This window comes from Strongylocentrotus purpuratus, unplaced genomic scaffold (genome assembly GCF_000002235.5).
Source record: "Strongylocentrotus purpuratus isolate Spur 01 unplaced genomic scaffold, Spur_5.0 spur5_scaffold_13, whole genome shotgun sequence".
In the NCBI taxonomy this organism is placed as follows: Eukaryota; Metazoa; Echinodermata; class Echinoidea; order Camarodonta; family Strongylocentrotidae; genus Strongylocentrotus; species Strongylocentrotus purpuratus.
The window spans coordinates 37026566-37046832 of NW_022145598.1; the positions used below are offsets into that span (position 1 = coordinate 37026566).

The 20267-nt window shown below is 36.7% G+C and overlaps 1 protein-coding gene across 2 annotated transcripts; it reads left to right on the forward strand.

The window, feature by feature from the left end:
• Positions 1-118: 118 nt before the first annotated feature.
• LOC593755 (protein LTV1 homolog) lies at positions 119-17134 on the forward strand. Of its 2 annotated transcripts, none has more exons than XM_030983475.1 (10): positions 119-174; positions 1383-1520; positions 2554-2730; positions 3314-3401; positions 4211-4337; positions 13875-14076; positions 14530-14657; positions 15207-15444; positions 15888-16112; positions 17014-17134. In XM_030983475.1, the coding sequence occupies exons 1-10, from the start codon at positions 172-174 to the stop codon at positions 17125-17127; spliced, it is 1440 nt and encodes a 479-aa protein (XP_030839335.1). In that variant the 5' UTR covers positions 119-171; the 3' UTR covers positions 17128-17134. The 2 variants fall into 2 exon arrangements, with proteins under 2 accessions (XP_030839335.1, XP_030839336.1); XM_030983476.1 differs by having other exon boundaries at positions 15225-15444.
• The last annotated feature ends 3133 nt before the right edge of the window (positions 17135-20267 follow it).

Here is a 20267-nt window from a genome sequence, read left to right on the forward strand (position 1 = left end):
AAGAGGAAAATGTTCTGGGTGTTCGTAGGGCGAAGGGTGAAAATTATATATTTCAAGCGCCCGGCCTTGAAGATACCATAATAACCTCCCAAGTGTTCAGAGCGATAGGTTCAGCGTACATGCTGTGTGCATGTTTATTTTACACCACTTTTGTCCTAGCAAAACGCAATTATGGTAAGTTATAAATTTAATATTTACATAGTAAAGTGTTGCGTAATACTTTAAAATGACATATGACGTGATTAAAGTGGAAAGTATTGTGAAAATGTTGCTTTACATTGTTAGCTACGACATTTTTGTTTGCCTTCGGTCCCATATGTTAAGAATTATGTGTCTGTAAAGATCGCTGCGCAGAACGGTACAATGCAATGGCATGCATGGGACCAATATTGAATATTGATCATTCATATTTCATATTATTAGATGTTTTTGATATTGTAGTAGCTCATGAAATATGTCAAAACCACCTCTCATTTACTGTACTTCCCTAGCATTTGCTTTGCATGCCATGAAACTTGTGATTGTGATGCACACTTGGCTCAGCCTCTGCCTCAGTCATGCCTCACGGTCACACTCACACTGCTATAATTTGTAAAATATAAAAACAATAACAATTTTTTTTTTTTAAATGGCAATGACTTAATAAACTCTGTTGGTCCAATAAGAAAGAAGGAGGAGAAGAGGAACAAGGCAAAGAGGAAAAAACAAGAAGAAAGAAGGAACAGAATGACTATTGAAGAATGGGAAAGGAAAAATGGAGAAAAGGAACAGGAAAGATAAGAAAAAGTTGGAAGAACAAGTGCAACAAGATTCAAGAATCACGAGAGTGGCCAGGCCAGGCCCATGGAGGAGAAGGAGGAGGAGGAGGAGGAGGAGGAGGAGGAGGGGAGGAGGAGGAGGGGGAGGGAGAGAGAGAGAGAGAGAGAGAGAGAGGGGGGGGGGGGGGTAATCAGCTCATGAGGAAGAAGGAGAAAGAGGAGGAGAAGAATAAAAAGAACAAAACAGAAGGGGAGGAGGATTGATATTTGAAGCTCATGTAATATAATTTCATAGAACTCATTTTATTCTGAGTAACATATTTCTTGTAATCAAACTTTTCTCAGAGTGTATGAAAGGGTCCCTGTATCAAATCTCCATGCAGTATGAGTACCGGTAGTAAGTATATTCGATCCTATATACTTGTACATTGATTGACATTTCTTTATTGAGTGCAGTGATATAGGTCTACATACACTGTAGTGGTTATTGAATGAAGTAGCTAAGCTTTCAGTTTATAGCTTTCTTGTCTTTATCTTCATATAACAAGTCAAGACATGAAAGCCTATTATTATTTTAATTCAAATGCATGTTGTATAACTTATTACTAATTTCAATTTTTGCAGCCAGGGAAGAAGAAGAAGTTCATTGATAAGAAGAATGCTGTGACATTCAGTCTTGTTCACAGAAGTCAACGTGATCCTCTTCAAGCTGATGATGAGAGTTCTAAGTTTGTTCTGCAGCAGGTTGAGAACCCAAACCAGGTAAGATAGATCCACATCAAAGCATTTTATTGGAGCCTTGTTTTTATTGGGTAACATGGATAAGGGTAGTGTTAGCAAGCAGGCCATGGAAAGGTAAGTAGAGGTGGTGATTGTGATGGTTTTCTGTATGCTGAGGTTGATGATGGTGAAGATGATGATGATGATGATGATGATGATGATGATGATGATGATGATGATGTTGAAGATGATGATGATGATGATGATGATGATGATGATGATGATGATGATGGTGGTGATGATGATGATGATGATGATGATGATGATGATGTTGAAGATGATGGTGATGATGATGATGGTGATGATGATGATGGTGATGATGATGGTGATGATGATGGTGATGATGATGTTGATGATGATGATGATGATGATGATGGTGATGATGATCATGATGATGATGATGGTGATGATGATGGTGATGATGATGATGATGGTGATGATGATGATGATGGTGATGATGATGATGATGATGATGTTGATGATGATGATGATGATGATGGTGATGATGATGATGGTGATGATGATGATGATGGTGATGATGATGATGATGATGATGTTGATGATGATGATGATGATGATGATGGTGATGATGATGATGATGATGATGGTGATGATGATGATGATGATGATGATGATGATCATGATGATGGTGATGATGGTTATGATGGTGATGATTGTTATGATGATGGTGATGACGGTGATGATGATTGATGGTGGTGGTGGTGGTGGTAGTGGCAATGGTGATGGTGATTGTGATGAATGTGATACTGGTTTCTTGCATTCTTTCTCTCCAGTGATAAATGACAGTTTTTCATGATGAAATTGAACAGATATTACATAATGCTAGCATATGCTGCACAAAAAGAAAAGAAAGATAAATGAATGATGAAATTTGTAATGCATCTAATGACATGATTCCAATATGACCAAGAAAAATCCACAATGATTGGAAGGGGTACTGTAAGATGACATTGAGTATTGAATTGTGTAATAAAGATGCTTGTTTTTAATGCAGGGTAAGCAGAGCCAACTTGAAGAGCAACAGAAGTTTGGGGTCTACTATGAAGATGATTATAATTACATGCAGCATATTCGGGAATCAAAGGGTGAGAATGCATGGGAGCTTAGCCAGCATCCAGCATCATCGAAACCAAAGAAGAATGTTCACTTTACAGTGGAAGACTTATCAGAGGTGAGTTTACCAATACGTCTAGGAGATTTATGGCTCAGTATTTCCCATAGACCGTTTGTTTTGTGTTTTATCCTTGTATGTGTGCATTAACCTGATATATTGAGGTCAGTTGCTATTATCTCTGTAATATTTAAACCAATTTTTTTTTAGACACCAAAATGGAAGCAATACATGCTAAGCAATGTTATAAGTTCAGGTTTATACTGACTGACTGCGATATCCAAATATCCGGTATCCATCGTAGTTGAATAAACAACATGTCTACCATAACAAACCAGCCTGCTGACTCTCTATTATCCTGAGTTATGTAACATTAATAAGACCCTCAAACTCATCATGGTGGCAGCAGTGGGATACAGAAACTAGTCCTGAGTTATGTACCATTACTAAGACCCTCAAACTCATCATGGTAGCAGCGGTGGGATCTTGAAATCAAGTTTGATTTTTGAAAGCACATCTTGATCCAGTTCACGACAGTTGGGAAGTATAATTTAGAAGACGATTTTAGCAAAAAAAGTTGTACGGTTATCTATCTCCCTCTCTCTCTAATTATTTTTCATTGCCTTTTACTCCCTTCTCTCAGAAACCTAAGCTACAGCTCCCAGCAGTTGTATTTCAATCCGAACAAGAAGAAGACGTAGGAATGTTGAACAGAGCTGCACCCATTTCAGGTAAACTCCACATATTGTTAGGCTTTTGTTACATATTGACTGAATATTACATTTTGTCTCGAAAAAATTAAACACCCTGATAAAAACGGTATTTTCCATTATTCTGCTCTTGATGGCTTGATGGTCATGGGTAGGACTATTCAGTGATAAAGTACTTATAAAATGTACCCATGCAAGCTACCTTGACAAGAACTAATGTGGAAATTGTAATAAATTTGTGCTAAGATATTACTCGCACAGCAGGTAATATTCATTACAAATGTACTGCGTTTCAAATACATTTCAAGATAAAGATCAGTTCTGGTCATGCGATTGCATTTTGAAAGAAACGTTGTGGAATTGATCAGAAAAGGTTAATCATCTAGCATATAAGTATTGGTGTGTACTGCAAGGTTCTGGAATCATCAAAATGATAAGAAAGTTGGCCCAGTCTTGATAAAGTTACAAGCACTGTACACAGAAAGATGTATATGGGACTACCCCCATGTCCGCGACACATGCATTATATCTATCAGGTCCAAATAGATATAATAATTTACCAAATATATCAATTAATAGGCGGTTTCTTGGCAGAATTTGTATGATCACGTATTAGTCAAAACATATTCTTTCACATGATTGGTAATAAGAGCTTCCATTTCATCTTGTGAGAGGGGGGCTTTCCAAAACTTACCTTTAAAGCAAAAATATGTACTTGTAAGAAGTCTAAAAATGGATCTAACAAGAATTATAGATTGATTTGTCACCCAAAGAGTACCATTAAATACCAGTGGCAATGATAATAAGTTTTAGAATGTTGTTTGATTCAGGACCCAGACTTGATCTCGATCCTGATATCGTAGCTGCCATGGACGAAGACTTTGACTTTGATGATCCTGACAATGAACTCGATGATGACTTCATGATGATGGCACAGAGTGATAAACCTAATACACGGTAAGACCGGAGTTACCAATATCTCACTATTATTGAAACAATTTCATGTACGGAAAACAGTGGCATTTAGTCAGGGTTATTTTCTGTGATGTCTAAATGAAAGGAAAAAAGAGAACCTTAATGAATCAGAATTTAAGATTCATAAAAAGAGTATGTTTCACTTAAAATTGGAAGCACCGCAGTAAATACTTTAGATGACAAAGAATCAGAAAAATCTGCAATGAAAATTATACCTATTTTTTATTCTTCTCAAATTTTCAGCTATTGACTGTGGAATGCTAGATAAAGAATAATCTGCAGATTATTTCTGTACTTTTGATGTGTAATTCTATTACATGTCTTCATTGGTTTCGTTCCTACCTTTCAAATCGATCTCAAGCGGTTAACCTTCATGATACAACTTCATCGGTTGTTAATCTTCTGTTTTCTGTGCCCCAAGGATCTGTTTTAGGTCCCCATCTGTTTAATGTATATACCTTACCACTTCATGAGATAATCAGTACACACAATATAAGGGGAGCCTTCCAAAGTTGCGACTGTGCCCGGACGCGTCGGGGCGCCATGAATAGAAAGGTTGCGCCTCAAGAGACGCATTTAGGCGCAAAGGGGCGCAAAGGGGCGCAATAGTCACCCTCACCTGATTCTTGCATATGAAAAGAAACTGTCTATTGTTGGTATAAACCCGCTCTATTCTTCTTGCGCCCTTTTGCGCCCTACCAGGCGATGGAAGATTATCTCTCCCGTCATTGTTCTCGCTCGTGATGCGCGATGCACAACGGTACAGCTTAAACTTGCTATACAGAAAGTATTTGTCAGCCAAAGCCTGCCTTTCCCTCTTCCTGTTCTCGTACTGATAAACATCCCATTGTTTGTAAAAACTTGATGTATTCTTCTCGCTTTGCGATCTATTCTTCTCGCGCCGTTTTGCGTCGCAACGGGCGGGGGTATTATCTTTCCTATTATTGTGGAAGCTTTGCGATGTACATTGCTACAGCACAGCCTGAACTTGTCTGGTGGGAGCGTTTTTGTTTTGGGGGGCAATCAACACACTCATTCATCTTGATCAGAATAAATTATGATATTTGTTTTCTGTTGTTGGTTTAATACGCCTCCTTTTAAAATTTGTGACGACTGTATGGAATGTGAAATAAAGATGACTATGTACGATGAATGGTTGTTTAATTGCGAGCTTGATTGTCCCAACAAGAAAAAGTAAAAGACAAATGAGTGAATGAATACATGTATGCGGTTATAGTCGGAAATTGATTACTGTTTGGGACGCTTGTGTATGTTTGCAATTTGAATGATTATCAACATATTTGTATAATTTCCACGTCGCGATATTATTCTAGCGTCATAATGAACAAAGGAATTTAATATCATATATTCACGCTACTTGTAGCACATTGCCACAGCCTGCATGAGCTTGGAAGCACTTATATTTTGTCAGTCAAATCCTTTTTGTTTCTTCTCCTCTCTTGACTTGGTTCTAATAAACAACCCATATCGTATTAAAATAAAACTCTATGTATTCTTTTTGCGTCGTGTCTTTTCTTCTCATGCCGTTCTTTGCAATAGTCAGACGGGAGAGTTTGACATTGTTTTGGTATAAATCAATGAACTCACGGTGCGTCAAGATCAGTAAAGGAAAATCTTTATAAAATGCATTATAACAATACTAATGGTAATAATAACAATAATTCTAAAGTGACTTTTTTAAACACTCTTCCATACCCTCCCCCAAGTTAGTATAGATATGAATCGACGAAAATCTGAACGGATTTATTTTTTGATATTTCAGCTGTTTCTGAACCGTTTTTGATCAACTTACGTTAATTCTATCATTAACAAAAATTGTATACTCTTTCTAATTTGACAAATTTTCGCAAAATAAGTATAATAAAATTGGTCGCGTATAATCGGCTTTGCAATCTGTTCATGTCATATCCAGTGGCGTACGCAGGATTTTCCTATAATAAATATAAGGTATGATGTGTACATCACAAGGGATAATTATGTTATAATAATTCATCTCAAGGAAGAGATGCTGTCGGCGTACACGGTACAAGCAAATGAAGGAATAGAAACATTATTAAACAAAAATGAAGATGGAAAACGACATTGCCAGATAGACAGAGAGACAGACAGGGAGAGGGAAAGAGAGAGAGAGAGAGAGAGAGAGAGGTGTGGCGGGAGAGATAGAAAGTCGGACGTAGTCCGTACTATATTTATTTATATGATATTTGTTTCTCCGATCACCCCCCCCTCCCCCCCCCCCCCCAGCTCCGATTTCGTTTCCCCTTTAGTTTGTCCTTTTGTTTATATATAGATATCTTTTCGCTGAAGACTAATGTCCGACGCATACAATTATTGTCAGTATAGCATAATAAACATTTTTTATATCAATTTGATGCAACAGAGATTTTCATTCAAAAGTTTTACTTTGTATAATTATTGTACAGTAATATTCCTCGCATTTTGACATTATCAGCCGCTCGTTTTCTATTTCGCTCCCTATAATAAACATACGGTATAATAAATTGTGTACATCATTATTATGTTATATTAATTTATCTCAAAGAAGGAATGGCCGGTGCCGGCAAACAAGCAAATGGCGGAACAACATTGGCAGAAAGACGGAGAGACAGACAGACAGAGAAAACGACCGAGCGAGAGAGAGAGAGAGAGAGAGAGAGAGAGAGGAAGAGGGAGACACACACACACACATAAAAGAGAGAAAAAACGATCATCTTGCATGATTGTTGCCTTTGAATGATTGTTTCAGATAGGGTAAAGTCTGGCTTTACGTAATATGATTTTTATTTATGAGTATGTCGGAACGTGGTCCCATTAAACAAATTAAAAAAACAGCAACGACAACTGCAAAAATAACAAGACCCTTCCCTCCCCCCAAAACAACAAAAACAGGGTTATAGATGTAGTCAGTTCATTGTCATTCAATTATAACCTTACCTTACTTCCGCTCTTTGGAGTTTATAACCACGACAACGACCTGTACCCTCCGCAACGTTCATTGTTCCTCTTACGTAACTTGAATAGCTGCGGGATCATGGGCCAAAGACAAAGACATAGCTCAGTTTCGCATATTCTATGTAGGTCCCAAATACTCCCAGCATTTCTGTGTCGTTATTATGTACTTTGTCAATACTTATATTTACAAACTATAATTGTCAAAATTTGACAATATATTCATACACATTGATATTTATATAGCACCTTGACATAAACATGCTCAAAGCGCTTTACATTAGTAAATAAAACAGACTAATTATTTTGCTCTCCAAGCAATACTTACAAACTATTTCGTTTTCCCTATATCATCTGTTTAGAGAGCGAGAGAGAGAGAGAGACAGAGAGAGAAAGACAGACAGATAGACAGAGAGATGTATATAATATTATATATATAGAGAGAGAGAGAAAGTTGAGTGCATCGTATAGTATGTACTGTATTTATTTATTATTATGCTATTGTGTCTCTCCTTTCACCCCCCCCCCCCCCGGCCCCCGCCCCCGTTCTGGATTCTTCTTTAGTTTCATTTTATCACGTTTATATCTTTTCGCTAAAGTATAATGTCCGACATATATTATAACCGTCAATGTAGGTTGATAAACTATTTCATATTAATTTGATGCAACAGAGATTTACATACAAATCTTTTACTTTTTATAAATTGTGTATTTTAAAATATGTATTTCTAAATAAAAGGAGATGAAGAAGAAGAAGAGGGAGAAGAAGAAGAAGAAGAAGCAGAACAAGAAGAACAAGAAGAACAAGAAGAAGGGGGAATAAGAGTGAGAAGAAAAAAGAAAAAATGCGGAGAAAGAAGAAGAACGAAATAAGAAAGAGAGACAGGGAGGGAAATACAGACAGACAGACAGAGAGAAAGAGAGAGAGAGAGAGAAAGTTGGGCGCATCGGTATATAGTTTGTACTGTATTTATTTATTATTATGCTATTTTGTCTCTCCTTTAATCAAACTAACATTCCATAATAAAACGCGCAAATTGAATGAAGCCGGCGAGTTGATTTTATATTTCATATTCTTATGGGATTCATGGATTTTAAAGCGAAAGTGCAGTATTGGAAAAGGTTTAAGCACAATTTACCATCCAGCCGGTTTGGTCCATTCGGACAAACTGTATTACGGGTCGTCTTATTAGTTCGATTCCGACCCTGATTACTTATTTATATTTATCTACCCTACCGGTGTGGCATTTTTGTCATCATAATAATCTAAGCCTTATCGATGTAGGGTATTTACATGAAAATACGCTGTTCATTTTATAAACTTGACCAATTAGCGAATCATTCATGGATGGACCTCTTTTATGAAAGGCTTACCCCCCACCCTAAGAGGAACAACAGATTGTAAAGAAGTAACTATACGTACTCTCACTGGAAGTTTACCGTTTTGAAAGAAGAGGGTGTAAGCCTAAACGTAGGTCAATAGGTCAATCTACATGATAATACAAACAACCACTCTAACTTATATACCTTTACGAGGGCATGTAACCATTTTAGAGCAGGTTTGAGTAAAATATCTTGATCAACCTAAAGCCGGTCTTGGTTTGAGCGGACATATGAAATGTTCAAATGTTATGTTCTGAAAAACGACCCCTATACTCTTCCTCTCTCTCCCCACGGAATATCACTCTTGTCTTGAGCAACTCCGGCGGTATAGCCACGAATATGAGACTTTTCCTGGGCAAGGTTGCTACCATTGTTGAAGAAAAAAATGCAAGGCAACATAAAAACAAGTTTTCTGGCAATGAAGAAAAGCGAGTGCAAGATGAAGAAAATAATGTTTATTATCATTACTATTTTATTACAATATTGTAAGCATCATCATCATCATTTGATGTACCGGTTTACATGTACATGCCATCTACAGAACTAATCTTGAAACGAGGATTATCAAAGTTGTATTGACACGATATGTTGAACGATAACACAGATGGAGACGAAGACAAATAAATTGAATTATCACGTTGTTTGCACTTCTTTCTTTATTGTTTCATAACATGTAATGAATTACTTTATTTTCAATATCATTTATTTTGATACAAATAAAAGACTACCAAGACTACGGCGATTAACTCCTTATTAGCCACACCCTTTCAACAACAACGCGATGCGGAAATAAAACACACTGAAGCACAATTCCAATTTCACGCCGCCGGTCATGACAAACAAGAGATTACAAAAGAAACATATCATTGTACGATTCCTAACAACGATTAGGAGTGATAAGTGATAAAGGGCCCTCAGTTGTTATCGTGCCGTAGTGCCCAATGCTCGTGAGTGACGTGCCCATTAAATTACAACAGCGATGTTGACGCGTCTACTTTTTTTAACGTGCAAATGTATAAGTTTTCAGAATTCTTGACAAATTGCGCAAAAAGGAGTCCGAATACGTGTTTAATAATAAATACTTCATTATATAGGATGTCATTAATAATAATGAAAAACCTCTCATAATTATGTAAAGCTATAGAATAACTAACATCGATAAGAATAGAACAAGTTCAACACGTTGGCCCGAATTCACAAAGCAAGGTTTAGCTCAGACCAAGGTTTAAGTTTAAACCTCCTTTTGTTTCGCCAAACCTCCTTTTGTTATTTATAAACCTATAAATAACAAAAGGAGGTTTGGCGAAACAAAAGGAGGTTTAAACTTAAACCTTGGTCTGAGCTAAACCTTGCTTTGTGAATTCGGGCCTATATGTTTAATAGACAAATAAATGGATCTAAACGCAACGATATATTCACAAATCTGAGCGCAGCCCTCTTCGAACGCATTAGCAACTATTAGCTGCTCAAAGAGCTGTCTTTTGTCATTGTTTTGCAATAACAAAGTGATTGTAAAAGTTACATGTAATCTAATATCCGTATGCGATATAACACCCAATGTGAACATGACGTGTTGCAGGCCTTATAACTATATACAGTGCACGTTAACAAAAAGAAGACTTTACTAGCGCTAGCTAACAAAAATGAAACGTCAAAACCTCACGAGCAATTGATGACAACAAATTGTTACGACAATTGCCACTATCAATACAGAAGAAATATTCGATCAAATTTCACGTTTTCATGATTTCGAATTGTTCGAGGTGAAAAGAACGAACATGATGCATGCACTCTTTTTTTCCTTCTTAAATCGGTATGCTCTGTTCATTCAAGGTCCCATACGATTCAAGCATAATTTACAATCTTGATTTGCAAATGATAATCTGGTAGAGTATATCGATTTCCCCGATGATACAGATATTCATTTTTTCGTAAAATTAATTATGCAGGGAGACAGTGTTCCTTATGATTCGAGTAGAATTTTGGTGAGTGCATTTCGAAAAAGAGCGTCTTCCATCTATACCGAAACGTTTTGATGATGCAGGCTCCCGACAATACGGGTATCATTTTTGTAATATCTTTAATTTGCAGATGTTTGTTTGTTTCGTATGACATATTTATAAACGCCCTATAATCTTATTTCAAGAAGAATCTTACAATGTCTTTGATTATAAGTATCATTTTTAAATCACGGGTTTTGAAATACAATAGCTGATATTGCGATGATTTAGAGAACCTACGTTTCTATTTTTTAAATCGATCTTGCATGTGAAAGAACAGATTGATGATATTATGACCTATTTTGATCTGATGACAGAACGCTTTTCAATATTTCAGTATTTCTCCCTGATTGTTCGACCAACATTACATTAATGCTATTGTCCTGCTGAGTTTGTATAGGCTTTTCTACTCTCGGCGCTAAAGGGATTGCGAAAAATTTCAACACTATTTGTGTTTCTTGATGACCCAGTAGATCAAGAAGAATAAGGGCTAGCCCCCCCCCCCCCAACGAAACGAAACAAAACAAAAATGGCCCAAAATAACGCAATCATTATAAATTCCGTCTTCTACTTGATACCAACACATGGATCCTTATTTAAACAGCGAGACAGTTCTGTAACAATGTTACGAGAAGCAATTCAACGAATTGCCATGGCCTGTATTTGTTCTAGAACGCATTTCGCTTTTTCGATACCCCGTGGCCCCAATTCAGCACAATACATACGTATTTTAATTCTTCACAACAATGACCTAGATCTAAAACCCCTCAACCCCCCCCCCCCCCTTCTTCGCAAAGAAATATTCGATAAAGTTTCTTTGGAGCAGAATGATAAACTAATTCTTCCTTTGTAATGCATGCTCTATTCTTACGATTTAGGTATAATTTACTTTGTTGATTTGCAATTGGTAATCTCCCTGAGAGTTTTGCGATATCCCCGATCATTTTCAACATCACGGATTTTGAAATACGTTCTCTAATATTACGAAGATTTAAAGGACCTGTATTAAAATAACAGGTTGATGATATAATTATGAATTATGATTTATAATGATCATACGACAGGATCGTTTACAAGATACAACAAAAATTAAAGAAAACAAAACAAGAAAACCGAAACATGCGATAACATCGCTATAAAGAGGAAATATACACACATTTAATGTAATATGAAACAAATCAAATGTCAAAACATGCATGAGAAAAACAATGTCAGAGAGAGTATGGTAAGTATAAAAAAAAAATTCTTTTTCGTGACCAAATCTATTTGTATTAAAATTGAGATATTTAACACAATCATGAACAGAACAGGAGGAGATGAAATAATGAACAATCATGCAAACGTTAACGCCTACAGAACTCCGATGTCGAGAGGGAAATAAACAATCAGAACAAAAATTGTAACCAATGTCATGTACGTAAAATAATATTAGAACAAATCAGTAGCCAGAGTCAAATCTCGCAAGACGAGAGGGACACACAAGCGGGCACTATATATGAATAACTAATGCGCCGGACCGGGCGCGAAAGGGCGCAAAAGCTTTTCAAAGTTTAAGCTCCCATTCACAAATGTCAAGTGCTTCGCCGGGACACGCCTCGGTGGGCTTATCTCGTAACAAAGAGACTCCAAACAATAGCAAGATTTTAATGAGCTGGAAACCAACTGGAGTCCTCTCGTAGCCGACGCAAAAAGGCGCAAATGGGCGCAAAAAGGCGCCTCCTTTGTTCTCATATCCTGCTCTGCGCCCCGACGCGTTCGGGCACAGTCGCAACTTTGGAAGGCTCCCCTAAGCTATCATATGTATGCAGACGATCTACAATTACATTTTTCGTGTCTTCCTATTCAGGAACAGGTAGAAAACGTGTTGAAGATCTTGAAAGTTGTATTCATGATGTACGAAAATGGATGAATGATTGCTATCTCAAACTAAATGACGATAAAACAGAATTTCTCATGTTAGGCTCCAGACAACAACTTTCCAAGATTGTTATAACTCATATACGTGTTGGTTCTGTGCACATTGCTCCTTCAGATAAGGCAAGAAATCTTGGTGTCATTTTCGATACAAGCATGTCTCTTCTTCCTTTTGAGTACAGACCTCTTTACAGAGTATTATCGTACTATACTGGGGGTGTGCAGGTGGACCACTACACCGGGTTTCCCCCTACTCTTATACGAATAGTGCAGTGGGTTCTTAACGTGCAAAGGTAGTGACTCTTCTCTACACGGGGCCTCCATTTAACGTCCTATCCGAGGGACGAAGTGTTTTCCACTTGACATAACCTGCGTCTATGAACAAGGGAAGGGGCACGTTAACACACAACGCAGGTTTCAGTCATCCGCTTGGGTGGGAGTCGAACCCGGGATCTTTGGTTCGACAGACGGACGCTTTACCGACTGAGCCAACTCGCCTCCCTTAATCATCATCTTGACGCACATATTTCAAAATGTGTGAAAGCTGCCAATTCTCATCTTCGTAATCTTCGCGCTGTAAGGAAATTTTTAACCCCCCAAACAACTCAACAATTGATTCATGCTTTTGTAACATCTCATCTTGATAACTGTAACTCTCTCCTTTATGGACTTCCTAAATACCAAATTCACAGACTACAAAAGGTTCAAAACGCAGCTGCCCGCCTTGTCACTAAATCTAAACGTTCAACCCATACTACTCAAATACTCAAGAACCTTCACTGGCTTCCAATAGAACAGCGTATCAAATATAAAATTCTACTACTCACCTACCGTTCACTAAATGGATCAGTCCCTGAATATATTTCCTCTCTTCTTAATATCTCTTTAAGTTCTCGTGCAGGTCTTCGTTCCTCTAATTCAACAAATTTAACACAATTAAGAACAAAGAGGAGTTGGGGAGACAGAGCTTTTACAGCTGCTGCACCCCGGTTATGGAACTCCCTACCCCATTCAATCAAAATGTCAGCCAATCAAAATGTGTTCCAAAAACAACTGAAAACCTATCTAATGTCTGAATTCCTTAGTTAAGACGTAGTGTATTTCACAATCTGATGTTATAACGTTGTTGAATTATATTTAATTATGTTAAATTATTTTCGTTCAATGTACTTACCTTGTTAGGCGCCTTGAGCATCTCTTGGGGTGGATTTGTGCGCATTATAAATGTTGTTATTATTATTATTATTATCAGATCGCAAGATGATGACTTTGAGGATGACGATGAGGAAGACGATGAGGAGAGCGGAGAGGACTATGACAGCGATGATCTTGACGATGATCAGAAGTCTTTTGCATCAGAAGAAACTAAATCCAGATTCACCAGCTATTCAATGACATCATCTGTGATCAAAAGAAACGAAGGATTGACTCTCCTTGATGACAGATTTGAGAAGGTAGATCAATTTATAGGAATCTGTTTTTATTCAAATTTGCAACACTCAAATGATTCTTTTGCCACTATTTTTTAAGTAAAAAATCCTGGATCTTAATTGAATACACATGGACACTAACTATTTCACAAAGGACACTCAGTATGGGGAGAATTCTATATTACATCTTGTCCCAGCTCACATGCAGAAAGAACTAATAGGACATCAATATTCAGCATAACCTATCAGAAATCAGAGAGTGGTCAGTTTTGTTCAGAATAAGATTTGATTTTGATAAATTTCCCTTCAGAAACAGAGTTTGTCCAAATGGCAGCTGCAGGTTGTAACTGAAGACCTCCCGTCTATAAACTCACTAAGCCAAATTTATATTTATTAAAAAAAAAGGAGCACATCAGTATGAATATAAACATGATGCATTTTATTTGTAATTAATAATTTTGTCTGCTTGTTTATTAGATCTTTGAGGAGTATGATGATATGGAGATAGGCGCGTTAGATCAGGATGAGATTGAAGGTCGCCAACAAGAAGAAAGTCTGGTTCTACAACAAGCTATCGAAGCTTTTGAAAAAGCATCTAAAGTCAGGTATAGGCTAAAGTTCTTGTCTTATTCATATGCTAGGGATGACAGGGAGTCTATTCTAGTGCTACAGACGATAGAAACAACAATGATTGTGCACTACTTGATGTGGAGTTATGATTAAGATCATATATTTTGTTAATTTTGTTATTATACTTCAATTAAATTGCCCGTAATTTTCAACAGCAACATTAAGAACCAATATTATATTCTAATGATGATAATAACAATGCCTTTTATTTATGAAAAATGTGTTGGTATATAGAGTTAACCTCAGTTGTATTCAAATAAATTGACCAATTGAAGTAAACTCGATCGGATACTTAATAAAACTTATGCTTTATGATCAATTGTAAACATTTGAAAGATCGATAACATATAAACATCTCTCAGACAAGTTGAGATAAGTCTATAGCATGTTATCATCTGACAGAATTATCTGTAAAGGGCTTAGAGACGTCCTAGATGTATTAAGCGCTATATAAAAGCTGAATATTATTATTATTATTATCGTAAGTCCTTTCATTTTCCCTTTGAAATGTATTAATACTATAGCATGTTATCATCTGACAGAACGATGAACGAGATAGAGACAGCCAAGAGAGAGCATCAGCAGGAATATATTGAGGAGGAAGAGGAGGAGGAGGAGGAGGAGGAAGAGAGAATGAAGATGTATATTGATGAGAGGAAAGAGCAATGGGATTGTGAATCCATACTAAGTACATACTCAACCCTCTATAACCATCCTACTACTATCAAAGAACCATTCAAACAAAAGAAGAAAAAACAACAGGTCAGTTCTCATTCACCTTTATCAATGTACGTACAATGTATTTTGATTACTGCACACTTTTATTTCCTTTTTTTTTCTTCTTCCCTTTCTGCTTCTAAATGTATGAATCTTATATATCTTTGTTCCCATGTAACCCCCCATTATGTGCTGTGCTGTAGTTTAATAATGGAACAAATAGTGGACAACCACAATTGAATGTTGTCATAAGTACAATGTGTATGTACAGTGATATATGTACTTCAAAACACTGTGGTAAACTAGAATTACAATCCAAAGTAGCTAAATAGTTAATGTATGTTTTCTTTTGGTATTAGTAAATCTAATAAATAAAATACTACAGTAGACTAAAGAGGAAGAGAAGTATGAAAACTGGGAAGAAATGTTACAGTGTTGCAAAGGAATGATGATGCTAATATGATTTTTTTTCTTCTTTACTTTGTTAGAACCAGACAACCAACTCCGATGAAAATGGTCAGATCAAACTATCTCAGAAATCAGGCATGCCACTTAATGTGTTCCCCTCGCATGGCCCGACCAAGAAGCAGCTAGAGAGGGAGGAATTGGATGATAACCGTCTTGCTATTGAGAGGATGAGTAGAGTGAAAGGAGAGAAGGAATCAGCAGAGGAAAGGAAAGAAAGGAAACAAGCTGTCAAGCTAGCTAGAAAGGTGGGTTCTTCATCTTCATCTTCATCTCTCTCTCTCTATCTCTCTCTCCATCTCTCTCTCTATCTCTCTCCCTCTTGCTCTCTCTCTCTCTCTCTCTCTCTCTCTATCCATCTCCCTCTTGCTCTCTCTCTCTCTATCTATCTATCTCCCTCTTGCTCTCTCTCTCTATCTCTTTAATTTATCTTTAATATAAGGAGTAAAGCATAATTTGTTGATTAACGTTCTACAGTATTGGATCTTCTTTGATGTTGTATAAAACAAATAATGAATGTTTTTCATTCGTTCAATAGTGCAAATATTTTCATGAGTTGAAAGATTAACGTTAATTCTATTTAACTCGGCTCATGCCTCGTTGAATAAAATGTTAATCTTTCAACTCATGAAAATATTTGCACTATTGAACTCATAACCAGAGCTGCCAACCTTGTGCGACCCGAAAATGGAATCATGATGGCAAAAAAAAGGAATTTCAAGCAAAAAAAAGGAATTCATAAAAACGAAACTTACAACCACGCACAACACACTTCCAATGCAGAAATGTTCATTCATCATGCTGTTTTTTTCCATACAAGCAGGTAATTTTTTTGGTGGTTATTTTGGTATTATCGGTATTTCATTTTTTGTTGAGAGGATTTTTCTCTTCAAGTATGTTTTAAAATTAGTTTTCTATTGAATTTGTGATCAAATCACCATTTTAGGGCAGTTGATTGACGTGCAGTATGTAAAAAAAAAAAAAATTAAAAAAACGTATTTTATGAAGAAAAAACGTAATACCGTAATTGGGAGGAAAAAACGAAGTAATTCCGGTAAAAACGGAATGGTTGGCAGCTCTGCATAACCATTCATTATTTGTATATTATTCTTCTGTCTATCTTATGTTGTTCTTCTGTCTATCTTTCAGGAGAGGAGATTAGAAAAGAAGGCCAACCAGCAGGTGTTCAAAGATGAGGAGAAACGTCAGAATAAAGTGATGCACAATCTCAAACAGAACCTGCAAGGAGTCAAGATCTTATAGCACCAACTCTTATTAGAACTGTAAACCTTCGCCAGATGTCATATTGAACCTCGATTGTAATCTACAATGAACTTGGCTTAGATTTAAAGATGGATAGAAGTGGGCTCTCGTGGAGAATTCGACACTGTTTGGGTGTTCACTCAATAACCAGCATTAGCCTTCAGTTTTATGACCAACAGGTAATGCTCTCTTTCCCCCTTACGGTAGAGTCATTATCTGACCTTTTCATCACCCAAAGACTCTCCGAGAGACGAGAGGGAGTTTGTTGATTGGCCTATGGCCAAGTCTAGTGTCAGCAAATTATCACCTTCTACACATGGAAGCTGATGACCCACTGGTTTTAAAGCCCCACTGTCCTACCTCTATATAGAAAACAATGCCTAATCGGTGACTATTGGTCCCCCATGATCCTCTTTCTCTTATGTTAATTGAGAGCTGAGTTGATGAAATAGCCACCTGTCAGTGACCTAGCTGGGTGATCTAATCCCTCCAAGCCAAACTAGTACAGACGGCCTTGAAGGTAGAATGTCACCCGTGAATTTCTTTCTATTCATGTAACAAAGATAGTTTGCTTCAGCTTCAATCAGGTATTGTGCCTTTAATACAACCTGCTCCATTAACGACATGAATGGAATGCTTGGATCCATGTGAAGATGGAGAATCCACACAAGATATGTAGTAATCACTGATGAAGATAGAGAATCCACATCTTTACAGTAATGCAGTCAGAGTCAGAGTGAATTTTGATTGTGGAAATCACAGTTTAGCTTGGAAAAGCTGCTTCAGGGATCAAGGTTGAAGGATTACAAGATCTGTTGAGTCTTTCCATTAGAGAAGTTATTAGCCATGTGGTTTGGTTTTGTGACTGACGGTTCTTAAGAAATATGCATGCCACCTAATAGATTTGATGTTATGCCCTTTCAACACAGAAAGATATTTCTGGAGGCAGATTTTAAATCTCAATTGTTTCCCTTCATCTGATATTTGCTTAGCCATAATACATGCATGTATAATCATGTAATATATCTGTTCCGCTTTGTTATTCTTTGGACAGAACAAAATATAACTTGTCAGTGAAGAATTATGATATATTAAGATGAATGTATTGTTGTAAATAATATTTTGCTATCATATGAACATTGACTGACTGCTATTATTCACTAAATTTAAGATGCTATGGTTCCCCTCAATGGGTCAAAGGTCAAACTATAACAATCACCTGATAAAATAATGTGTTTATTGCTACCTGTAGAATGTATGAAATCAACCTCGATCAACTGTTATTTCTATGGTCAATGGGTGTGAAGAATATAAAGGATAATATAAACCTCTCTTTAGTATGTTGAATAAATCTAGTCATCTGGTTGGTCAAAATTGGAGTTGTGATAGCAGGATGTTACATCCCCTTGAGCCTATAGAAATAGCGATGCCTCTCATAGTCAATATATCTATGATATAAACCCCATAGAATAGAGCGTGCATGGAATCTAACAAAGATGCACTTGGTTTCCTTGGGCACCCTATTCTATGCCACCAGGTACATGTGCGTTGCCTAGACTACGCAACAAGTCGTTTTATGTTTGCTGATAGTGTATGTAAACTGCAATATCCCTTGGTAGAAGTAATATTCAAAGCTGATATTCTGAAAACGGTATAGCGACATGTACATGTAGCCCTTACATCAAGAACAAAATGTGTTTTGTGGATTGGTACTTTTAAAGTTCTCCTATCTTGGTAGTCTGTGAAAAGCATTACTCTTTAGCTTTTATATTTGACATATGACCAGCAGATATAACTGCATTGTTTCATTATGTTTGCATCCAATGTTCCTGTCACATGTTTTCGTATACACATGTCTGTGTATGTACAGTGCAGCTAAATTTCAGCAAGACTTTTGATGATCCAAAATTTCACAGTAAATTGTTATTTAATCAACATTTTCCTGTTTCCAGTTTTTATCACTTTGAAACCCCACGACCAGAACTAAACTCTGCAAATCTGACCCATTTGCAAGTTGTATAAGTAGAGAAAAAGTAAATTATTTTGTGTATGAACTGGCTTCTAAGGCCCCCCCCCCCCCCCCCCCCCCCCCCTGTGATCTCGGCCGTGAATCATCCGATCGTCGCAAAAATGTGCATGTATGTCAAATGAAGTGTATAGAAAACTTAGGTCATTTTAATTTTTTTGAAAAATTCACTCATTTGCATATTTATGGTAATTTATGCATTAACCCTATTTAGCCCGGGCTATTTTGAAACTGCATAGCCCAGGGGGGGCTTCTCAGGCCCCCCCCCTATGATCTCGGCCGTGAAACGCCCGATCGCCGCGAAAATTTGCATACATGTCAAGTGAAGTGTATAGAATACTATGGTAATTTCAATTTTTTGAAAAATTCACTCATTTGCATATTTATGGTAATTTATGCAAATAAGGTCATAAAATTCACATTTTTGCCCATAAATCAGACATTATTCATATTTAAGCATTCTTTCTCACTACATATATTTGTTAGACCATTTGGAATAATAATACAACACAAAAAATTGAAAAACCAGGGTTATTCCTTATGTTATCTATTGTTTTGATAATTTCTTATGTATTTCTTTGTTTTTTTTAAGTTATGTATTTTATTGTTTTTGTTGTTTTATTTCATTTCCAACTATAATTCAACTATTTTGACCCAAAAATAAACACCTAAACTATAAACAAGACCAAATAACCAATGTTTTATCTCTTTATTTGAAAAATGAGATTTACATATGTTTTGTACACAAATCACAAAAATGAGCGATTTTCGGGCTGACATGCAAAGACAAAAGGACACGTGACTTCGTAATGGTAGGTCCGATTTTCGAAAAATTTCTTTCAAAAGATGCGCAAGACTCGAATGAAAAAAGTCACAAAATTTCAGTGCAAGATTTTCTTGCGTTAAAAAATTATCGCGAAAAATGTCGAGGGGGGGGCTTCTCAAGCCCCCCCCCCGGGCTAAATAGGGTTAAGGTAAACAAATTCAAATTTACCCATAAATCATATATTCTTCATATTTAAAGATTAGTTTTCACTACATGTAGACCATTTAGGATAATAATACAGCAAAACAATTGGGAAGAGCAAGGTTATCATGGTATCAATTGTCTTGA